General features: G+C 39.6%; 1 protein-coding gene across 1 annotated transcript in view; it reads right to left on the bottom strand.

The window, feature by feature from the left end:
- Window positions 1–4,720: 4,720 nt before the first annotated feature.
- LOC137985272 (patched domain-containing protein 3-like) overlaps window positions 4,721–11,409 on the bottom strand; it is a 27,199-nt gene continuing 20,510 nt past the window's right edge. Inside the window, exons 5-7 of the mRNA XM_068832842.1 lie at window positions 11,400–11,409; window positions 8,348–9,180; window positions 4,721–6,814 (exon numbers count right to left, since the gene is read on the bottom strand). The exon at window positions 11,400–11,409 is cut by the window's right edge and continues 302 nt beyond it. Of these exons, the coding sequence (XP_068688943.1) occupies window positions 6,588–6,814; window positions 8,348–9,180; window positions 11,400–11,409 (1,070 nt within the window). The 3' untranslated portion in view covers window positions 4,721–6,587. The remainder of the gene's footprint in view (window positions 6,815–8,347; window positions 9,181–11,399) is intronic.

Genomic DNA, 11,409 nt, shown 5'->3' with positions numbered 1-11,409 from the left:
CCATGTGAGCGGACGTTAGGTTCCAGTCTTCTATTCTGCTTCTCGTCCCCAGAGCCGCCCAGCCCTCTGGGCCCGGTTGTTCGAAAGCCGATTAGCTTAATCCAGGATTAGCGTAAACTTTTGTTTCAAGTTTTTAACTTTTTGGTGAAAGTTTCTTTTGCTTATTTTTTTTTTTCAAGATTGACTTCTTCTAATGTAAAGTTTTGCCAGATATCAGCGTTGAACAGCATTTAGGAGTAGAGAAATTAACTCCTCGGTTAATTTTTAATCTGGGATTAGCGTTAATCGGCTTTTGAACAACCCAGCCCTGAACACTACAAACTAGGAAACTACTGTAGCAAATTTTAGCTGATTTTTAGCAAGTAGCACTGCTAGAATAATCGGTATATACTGATATACCTGACATCACTTTTTCAATAGTTTAGCCGCATTCGCGGTTTAGTAACGGAAAGAGGGCCCCCCCTGGGAGACTGGCAGACTTGTACGAGATGACGGGAATGGTATTCGTCCAGTACTTTGCAAGATGGCGTTGGCGTCAGCCACACCGCCCGACTCCGGGGAAAACGAAAGACGAGACCATTAGCAAACCAGAACCAGCAAACGTAGCCAGAGACAGTTGTCTTTAAAGCAAAATACAACAGAAGAGGAGCTTGTGATACCAAACACCTTTCCCTACAGAAGCGTGATACATTTTTTGAACTTGTTTCGCTCATTTTGCAAAAGGAATAATTTTAAGAAAATCTGGCATAATTTGGAAAAAAACGAGCATAATTTGGTGGGGGGGGGCGGGGGGGGGGGGAAATAGGCACTGCTAGTAGCATAATATGCTAATTTTGCTAACACATAGTACAATCTATAAAAGCCAAGCTGAAAGGGTCTGTAAGGAGCAGTTCACATGATACAATTCAATTGTATTGAAGTGCAGTGCGTCGATGGGAACTTTGATCATTAGACAATGGACCCATGCATGATAGGGGCAATTGAAAGGTCATTTAGCTTGGAGAGAGGAAAATATCCAGTAATTTAAACATGAAGGGGGAAGTGCTGAAACCGCCTTTTGACCGGTATAATTGGTTGATTGGTTCATTGGTGTTTTGCGCTTATCGCAGAATATGCCTGAATTACACGGCATGACTATTCCGGGGGTGGGGGTAGGGATGAGGGGTAGGGGGTGAGGGTAGGTGGTGCGGGTAGGGGGTGAAGGGTACAATATCTGATATAACCCAAATCTTTAGGCCTAAAAATTATCTAAAATATAGTGTTTAGGCTTAAGGTTAGCATTTTGGTAAAAGTTTGGTTGTTTCAGCTATTGTACCCTTCACCCCCTATCCCCACCCCTACCCTTCACCCTGACCCCTCACCCCTGCCCCCCACCCCCGGAATACTCATGACGGAATTACACAGATGGGGTCAGCAAAGCAGCATATAGTTTATGCGATTCGTTTACATTCTAAAACTAGAAGCGTTTCTACGAGATACAAAATTCCTAAATCGCCAGTGTTCGATAGATTCGTATATATACATGACTTAAAGATCATCTCAGTTAGGCAATAACATAAGCAAATAAGAGAAGTGATCCTTGCGCTCAGCAGGACAATTTATTAAGCAATTGTCTTTTAGAGATACATGACATTTTCAGGCAAGTTCAAGGGATTCGAACCGATGACCTCTGCAGAGCCGGTAAAATGCTCAGACTACCAACTGAGCTATGAAGCCACATATTCATTTTTTTTTTTTAAAGTGTGGGGTCACCCAGTCCTACCAGCAAAATACGGCACCGACTGAAGATTTTAGCTTTAAAAACTTGCCCAAGTTGCATCGGTAGGTCCTGGAATTCGTCCACAGAAAGACAAGAGAGACAACTTCACTCGTGAACCGCCAAGTTTCACAACAGAGCAGTCCCAGTCTGCATGAAACCACCTCTGACTTCTGTCTCCAGAAGACAAGACACGCACGGTTCTTAAATTACGAGCATGCCGGTAGAATCAAGTGAAATCTTAATTCCTCCTAAAAAGATATAACCAGCATTTTAATTTTTCAGGTGGGCTACGTATCACAGAGCCTTAACATTTACGTACGCATGCGCTGACGGAATGTTTGAACAAGAGAGAAAAATGCAGTACCTCCAGCCGTGGAGCTGGAGCGTCGTACCAAACGAGTCATCCCGGGATTTCGGCCCGTGCGATCGCTTTTGGACGCAGTTGGCCCTTCGCTGCTTTCTGCTACCGACCTTACCTCCCGGTACGGCATTGAGGGAGGGATATGTCGGCCCCTAAACCATATGAGACAAATCCCACGCCTACTCACAGCTTCTCAGACCGCCCTTGTCATTACAATATAGCGTGAGATTTGGCTCGATTATATATTCAAGAGTAACGTCATTTTTTCCTTCATATGGTAAGCACAGGAGTCGCAGATTACAAAGAGTACGCATGCGCCCTACTGAAGGTAACATACACACATGCTTAAAGTTTATTTCGTCTCGTATTTCAGAGTAATTACAATAGCTAATATCTTGCAGACATTACATTTACAGCTAAAATACATAGCCCAAAAATCAGCTATACAAAATGCGGCCCAGATTCTCATTTTAAAACCTGTTGACTCATTCAGTACGGATAAAATCAGGTAGCGCATTCCATAAATTAGCTGATACTAAAGTAAGAAAGAGAATTAAGGCCATAACTGGTTGTTCTAGGTTTATTGAGGAACAGAATGTAATTTCCGCGAACATCATGAGAACTGAGAAGACCGGAGAGAAAACTCGGTTGTTTTTTTTTTTATATGCAGTAGCAGGAAGATCCTTCAAAAACAGACTTTTATGGTATTAATATCAAGAAATGTCGAGTGCGCTTATTGCATAGAGATCATATAGAGTTTGCCTTTCGTAATCTGCAAATGTAAATCTCAGTATTCTCTTACTTACGTTATACCGTTCTTTTGACAAGAACAACTGACGAAACGCCAGCTTTTGCTACAAGAATAACAGCGAAAAATGCACTACTTTGTCGCGAGTTTTCTTTAGGAAAAATGTGTTCAGAAATCAAAAGTCTACATTAACAGCCCACACTAGGGCTACTCCTTAGTATCTGGCTAACAATTTTCTTCTCACTTTTTCCTCCGGCCGCGCTTCAACCATTTGATGAGGTCCAGTCTCGTGCTTCTCAAGTTGCCTCGTTCATGCCCAAAAGAATTCTGGGTAATTCTGTCATTCCGTGACAAGGGAAGACCCCGATTCTCATTTCATAGATTTTTTTTTATAAGTATCGGACAACCCAGTCCTACCAGCAAAATACCGCATCCATTGAAGGTTTTAGCTCTCAAAACTTGCCCAAATTGTATTGGTAGGTCCTGGAATTCGTCCACAGAAAGGCCAGAGAGACAAGTTCACTCGTGAACCGCCATGTTTTACAACAGTGCATTTTAGGCGTCTCAGTTTGCATGAAACCATCTCTCACCCTTGGTTTCTTTCAAAGGCTTACCTTGACCCACATTTTAGCTTAATGATGCCAGCCTGCGGGCATCTGTAGACGAAGATGGCCCGAAAAATCACTTATAAATGATAAACGTACCAGAACTGATTTGAGCCAAGTCGCTTGCTCCCCGAGCACAAGCTGTTGACACTTGTCACGTGATGCTTAAACCTGAGCCCACATTGACCCAAAACCGCAGATATTTGCATGAGAACTTCTTATATGGTGATGCCAATTGCTGCAGACTGTTTATCGCCCAAAAAGTACAAAAACATAGCGAGCATTTAGCCGGTCAGTTTAAAGATGAATTGTAATACCTAAATCAGTGAGCAGTGTTACCCTCCAAGGAAGCTCTTTCCTTATAGCCACATACTGTCACATTTTTGTTGTGAGGAATAACACTGAGAAAACTGAGTTTATGAAGTTAGCAAATTAGGGATAGACCATTGATCGAGTTACGAGTTGAGTTGTCTTGAATTTGAGTTGAGTTGGCGCCCTCATATTTTGTCACAATTGAACCTCATATCATACCAAAGAACACATAAATAAAAGATATACCAGAATCATCATATAAGTATGTGAATTCAGTTTGTTTTTCTTTTCTTATTTGAATTTTGTATTCCCAGCGGGGTAAAAACAACATTAGCTCTAATAAGCATGAGACAAGCAAAACCTGAAGGATTCTGGTACTTGTAGTCAAATGACATCATCATGCAAATGTCCTATTATTCAAACCTGTACCAGAAGCTCATGAGGCCGGAAGCTTCTATCTCCACTAATTCCTTGAGTCAACCCTTTCCTGAGTAAATTTATTTTCAGGAGCAGGTTTTTCCCGCGAAAAGTATTATATTTCCCTTGACGCTGAGATAGCTTTGTTTTGATTGGCTTTTACAACAATGGGCCTGCTGGATCTCCCAAGAGAGACGTTCTATAAAGAAATCTACAAGGAAATGCGTTGACTCCTAAGCCAAGTATGAGAGATAGAGGATCCCCTTGAGGAGCTCCCCTTTTCTATCACTTACGAACCTGCTTCGGTAATGGGCTCCTGCCTGCTTTTATACTTTTACTCTAAGCATCTAGAAACTTCTGTTGCTATTTATGGTGTATGACAAGGATGAAAATTTGTGGAAACTGCTGAGTCACATAAAAAGAAAAATTCTGGAATATTAAAGATTGTAAGACAATTCTAGAAAAGTCTGGAATTGCATGACAGATAAACTAAAAGTAATTCTGATCCTCATAACACAGTCTTTATAAACGTTTTTACTTATTGAATGAATTTCATCTCACAGCACATATACTACGGTAACCATTTTTGACTTACAAAACATACACTAACATTATAGACAATTACTTAGTTCCTTATCCTTACGTACTTATGGTACCATATGAAACATCCTTTATTTCCAAACAAGATGCGATCATTATTGTGACTTAATAGGTTACCTTGGCAACGAGAAAGCCCAGCAAAAAACACCTTATATTTTGGCTTTATTTGCTCATATCTTAAAAACGAACTAGGTGACCCCCAAGTTTTATTGCTGGAAAGTGATCAGAAGGCCAACATTAAAATTTCTGCAAAGTTTAAAAAACACTCTTTGCAGCGGAATCAGAGCCACCTTAAACAAATCATAGATTTAAGGTGTCTTGACTTTCTGATCACTTTCCAGCAATAAAAATTAGGGGTTAACGACTTCGTTTTTGAGATATGAGCAACTAAAGATGTAATAAAGAGTGTTTTTATTAGGCTTTCTGCATATTGTTCAGCAATAATTGGAGTTTTATACGGTACCATAACATTAGTAATACGTGGTACAGCGTTGTAGTGCCAGTCCTTCTAATAATAACGTTTGGCAGTGTTTTGGGCAGTTTTGGAGCAGAAACCGTAACCGTTGCTTGAAATTGATAAAACTGCTTTGAGCTACCTTACGTTCTTTTGAGCGGGTTACTTTTTTCGTGTTAAATTAAGGGATATTTAAAAGGATAGAGCGTCTAATCGGCGTGGGTGGGTGGGTGGGTCGTGAGTCGTGGGTCGTGTGTCGTGGGTCGCGGCTCGTTAGTCATAGGTCGTGGGTTGTGCGGTCCCTAACCCTAACCCCTAAACCCTAACCATTTTTTTTATCAACGACTGGAAATTCTCGAAACAGACAAGACCTAAGACCTAAGACAAATTTGGACCGAGCACTGAGGGAGCTAATATATATATATTTTTTATCTTCAAACAAACACGACCCACGACCCACGACCCACGACCCACCTACCCACGACCCACCCACCCACGCGATGTAGCCTCACCCTGAAAAGGGATATTGGCCTCACTTTTCCTGGCTGTTTCCTAGCAACGGTGTTAATTGATTCTTATCTTAGTTCCTAAAGCCCTGCTGGCTCTTTAATAGTAACGATCAAAATTTATCTTCTCCTAAGGTCATGAATTGGTGTTCAAGAAAGGTTTTTGCTATGCTTGGCCAACTAAGTTTTTCATTAGGAACGTTTCATTGGTTTTTGGTACCACTAACAGTTATTTTTGTGTTTCACCCAGTTGTGTTTCATCCAACTAAGTTCTTTTCCCATATTTTCATCTCTCCTCCTGCCTCCTTTTTTTTGGCCTGTCCCAAGTTGCGGTTCCAGGTCAGATTCAAGTCAGAAAAGCGGTCCTCTTTATGTACAAACAAAACAAAAGACTTTTACAAGAGTGTGGTTTAGTTTGCTGAGCAACCTTTTTCAGAAGGAAAAGAGCTGTGTAAATTATTAAGTTACACAGCTCTTAATAACCCTTTCACTGCCATAAGATCCGTTGACACTTTTAGATTTTACTCTGTCTTACACCAGACGATTTTAATCGTCAATGGGGAAGCCCTCTGCGATGAAAGGGTTAAGTAACTGAGAAGAGATAGTTGAACGAGAGCTGTAAAGTCGACCCGAGTACATCAAATAAAGAAGTGTAGACCAACAAGATTGTTGAGGAGTCTTTCTTCCTCAATTTCTAAAATCTGTTTTGTAACATTATGAAAACAAACCTAATATTACTGTGTAACGAAGGCTTTGCAAATTAAGCACTTTAGTTTAAACTATCCGGCAATGATGAAGCCGAGAATAATCGTAAACGTCAAAATGTCACATTTCTGGGTTAGCGCTAACACTTCTTGGAGTTCTTGGAACAACTCGCCCCGCACCCTTAAAAATGTGTTCCGTCCAGGTCAGCAAGGAAAGTTGGACCGGCAAAATGCATAGGCCGTGAAGAAGTCCGAACACCACGATGCCCATGAACATGCGGAAGAAAATACGATAGATCTCAGAGGAGGCGAAGAGGAGCACGAACATCCCAAGAAAGGTACTGAAACCTGTGTATTGCAAAAAGAAATGACAGATTTCTTCACAGAAACATATCTTTGCTCGAGAGAGAAAAATAACAGTTCTCGATTTCAAAGTTTGGCTGCATCAGTAGAAATTGCGTTAATCCGTGGCCCATTTTTCATGTGGTTGCCAAAGAACAACTCTGACCGGTACGATTAAGTTTACATCAGCCCGGTCTTAAAGTATGAAGGGATTACGTGCTTTCTGTGGGGAGATCAATATCGTAGACGAAAAATATTTGAGTTTAGGTTCACTTTAAGTTTGTTGGTAAGAGTCCATCACCCAACCCTTGGGAATAAAACGTTTTGTTCCAGGTATTTGCATATCATTTAAATGTGAATGCTACATTTTAACACAAATACAATACACAAAGAATCTTAACCCCGGGGGATTTGAATTGGGTGCAACATTGGTTGCGGTCGCATTAGGGAGTTAAACACTGGTGTTCAATCATATTCTATTGTTCAGTGTTCCCCCAAGGGATTCAAAACACCAGAGAGTTGACACGAGAGTAGCATCAACACCAGCGTTACATTGTGTTTCTCGCAAGTGTGACCGCAACCATTAACAACAACAACAACAACAACAACAACAACAGCAATTCTCTATTAGATCTAAGCGATTCTAACTTACAGAGCTTTTGCCCGCAATTAACCGAGGGCTATTCGAGGTTGGTAAAAGAGGAAAAAAAGAAAATTTAGAAGTTCCATAACGAGCGATCTAGTTTCTCGTTTTTTTCTTTTAACAACAATTATTTATTAGATCACTGAGTTTGCCGATTTGGTCTATTCTATATTTTCCCGCAAAACTTGGTTTAAAAATAGACATGCACTTCTGCATGACCCCGATGGGGACAAACCAGAAACCCATAAGGGTTGAAACGTGTAACGCGCGTTCACAGCTTCCGAATATTCAGTTCTAAGTACCATATTTGGAAACCCCTCGCTCCAGTTAATTTCGCGCGAGAACATTGGTGGTATTGCGTAACGGTGTTTTTTACGAACTGAATGGTTGAATGTTTCTCTCTTGTTGTTCCAAATATGGTATTAGCAAATTGAATATCCAGAAGCTTGTTTCCCAGCACACAAGGGGCCGTTACACGTTTAAACCCTTATGGGTTTCTGGACAAACCTGATACGAAATTCGTACTCCTGGGTAATGGAATCTTGACTCAGGATAGTTTTTCTTCGGATACTCCTGTTTAACCCTCTTATCAAAAAAACCAACATTTGATTTGATTTGCAGTTACCTTATCAGAAGAGAACTCAATTCAGAAATTTAAATTCTAATTTTCTCTACTTAGTTTGTTGGTTCTCTACTCTGCACCGAGAGGTTTTCTCAGGGTATTCCGGTTTCCCCTCTCTTCAAAAACCAACATTTGACTTGATTTGCGTTATTTGTTAATTTCAGTTTACAGTGTCCCCAATTAACGCTCCAGCGTTAGAACGACTAGATACTTAAATAAAGTTCCTTTCCTTTTCTTTAATTTCCTGTAGATTCAAGCCGCATGATCAACTTACCTCCCATGAAAACACTGGCACCGAGTGTACTAACCGATTCCACGACTCGTTTGTCAGCGGTTTCTTCTCTGGACATCACAAAGGCATGCGCAATATGCGCACTATAATCTACGGCGAACCCGATGGCCATAACAAGTATAACCATTGAAACGCTATTCAGTGTTACGTCCCAGATGTACATTAGACCGAAAAGTTCAATCACCAGGGCAACAAAATTAGCCACCACAAGGATGGTCACGAAGCAATCAGCCAAAAAGACGGAGGTGACTATGAGGACAACCAGAGCCGCTATCGAAAGGTTCCGTGTGGTCTCTTGTGCGATGATAGCGTATTGTTCAAAGAAGACAAACATTCTAGAGACTGGAGTTACGTTTAGAGGTGACTTGGTTGCCAAATCGTCTCGAAGTGTCAGCATGGCATTTTTCTGAAAAGTCGACGTAGGATCACTTTTCATGAAAGCCACGATTTGAGAAGCAATCACACGACTTCCACTGGATGATAGCTTTATGCCTTGCTTAAAACCCGAGAACTGTGGAACGTTAAGAAAGAGTTTTAATGCCGGAATAAAATGAGGCCCAGTGATATTCATATTTTGAGCAATGGAGAAGTTTGTCAAAGCCTCAAGCCACGAAGAGGTATTCTCGCGATAGTATTTGTTCTCTTTAACAATGCTCGACAGCTTTCTAATCTCCTCTTGGATTTTGCTGTCCTCGTATTTCACATCATCGGTGAGCACGATGCTAATTGGAATGGCCTGTTCGTAATACTTCTCCTGCACAGTGAGAAACTTGAAGAGGGAAGAGCCGTCTTTTGCTAACATTTTCCTGTCAAACCTAAAGGGAGAAGATGTCATTCTGGGTAAACAAACCATTTTTAATAATAATAATAATAATAATAATAATAATAATAATAATAATAATAATAATAATGACGATGATGATGATGATGATGATGATAATAATAATAATAATGACAATCAACTCTAACAGAGTTATAATATTTTTTCAATCCTTTTTTTACATCAAGATTTAAAATTCAAAAAAGTCTATGTACAGTACAAATATATAGGGTTGATGAATAGGTCAAGAAAATATATAATCAATTAAGATTTTAAAAGGCTATAATAACAGAAAAAAGTTGCTAAATCATGAGTCTTGGTGTTCAACTATTGAAAGGAGAATGAGTTTGATTTGCATAAGAATACGCAGCTCATTTCCCCGATCCATTTGAAAGGTTGTGCACCAGGACTCGCTTTGAAACTGAGGCATGCAGCAACTCGAAAATGGGCAATTATTTTTATAAATTGTCCGCCGTAAGGAGATTGAAAAGCTGATGCTTTAGGCGTCGAACCTACCATGTAGCCTACTCGTATTTAATTTTGGGTCGGTAATTTGGTAATTAATACATCAATCACTTCATGTACGTAATGATACATTAATAACTCATGAGCCTAAAGTCCTACCAAAACTCCTATGAGACGTCATGTGCATGAGCTTTAATCCCGATAAGACACTCCTCATTAGCATTCTTTATATAAAGAATAGTAATGAGGCCCGGTTTGTTTTTCCTCTACACTAATATCTTCCCTCACAATTTGTACCATTGTCTGGACTCATGAGGAGCACGCTTTTTTGGCGAAGCCGAGTGGTTTTAAACCCGATAAAACACTCCTGTCGTTTATTAAACACTCGTAAAGTTACGTCTCCTGTAATTGAATATCATGCATGAATCATAATATGACATAATAAACTCTTCTGATTTGCGCAGTCTAAACTACCATGTGTCAGCATGCATGAAAGTGCCCGAGCAAGTTACCAGAGACGTAAGAAACCTCACACACGCAGAGCGATGCTTGATTGCAGAATGACGAGCTGGATATTTTAAAAGGCCGACCATTTTCCGGGTATCACATTTCCCTAGTATTTTGAAAACGACGCGTTTCTGCTTATGAAACGTTACAATAACCGTTTATGTAACCTATTCTTTTGTCATCAATTTTAGTATTTAAGCTCCTATTTAAGCAAATCGATTTTCAGACACCTGGGCCAATTTGTTGTTCTTTTGAGTTCACCGTTGCATGCATAAGGATAAATAGAACGAAAATGCGGCACCATCGAAAATAGAAGGCCAAACCCAATTTACTGGACTTCACCTAAGTTTTATTCACAATTAAAATAATGGTGGGCTGCATGCATTCAAACGAAATCGATTCACAAGTCTTTTGTTTTTTGTGGATCTTTTAAAACTCTCTTTGCCATCAGGAGAATCGTGCTATTCGTGATTATTTTCATTGTTTAGTATGGATCCTACCCATATATGAATTAAGCTCGGTATGAAAACGTTTGAACTTGTCAAAAGCTACGATTGACAGGCGTCCTTTAACAAACAAATCAAAAAAGCTTGAAACTATTTACTAAAACATCACACATTCATAACTACAGTACTCGATCATCCCAGCTGCTCTTTAGTACAAAGTACTCTAGACTATAAAACTTACTTAAAAAGCATTTTTCGCGTGTCACAGTGGTGTCAAAATTTGGAACAAGATACCGAATCAATTAAGAACATTATCAAAAATTTCCTTTAAAAAACCTATGAAAAAGTCTTTATTTCAGATCCTGGGTAATAAAGATTCGTATCTTGATGTCGAAAATATTACCTCCAAACTAAAAGACTACAATTAAAACAAATTGATCCAGTTACTTAACTTAAGTATCTAATCGGCTCCTTTACTTTATTGGAGGTTATGCAACTATTGATGTATTTACCAGTTATGCAAGTATGAATGAAGCATAACTGGTAAATATATCAATAGTTGCATTATAAAATTAACGATGTCTAACGGCTTCAGTTTTTAGTTTATTTACTCAATGATGTAACTCAAGTATGTTGATGATTGACGCGCCTCGATTAGCAAATCTGCTACCTGCGGGTCAACATTATTTTCTTCTTAATTTTTGTAACGATAAAATGAAGTGTTTGTGAAGTGTGTGTGTGAATCAAGTGTGAACGTCTTACATTCCTGATTATTAATTAAGCCATGAAAACTAACCTTTCAGTAA

The sequence above is a fragment of the Montipora foliosa genome, chromosome 14, assembly GCF_036669935.1.
Source record: "Montipora foliosa isolate CH-2021 chromosome 14, ASM3666993v2, whole genome shotgun sequence".
Lineage (NCBI taxonomy): Eukaryota > Metazoa > Cnidaria > Anthozoa > Scleractinia > Acroporidae > Montipora > Montipora foliosa.
The sequence above is the reverse complement of the archived record's forward strand: the minus strand, read 5'-3'. Positions and strand labels throughout refer to the sequence as shown.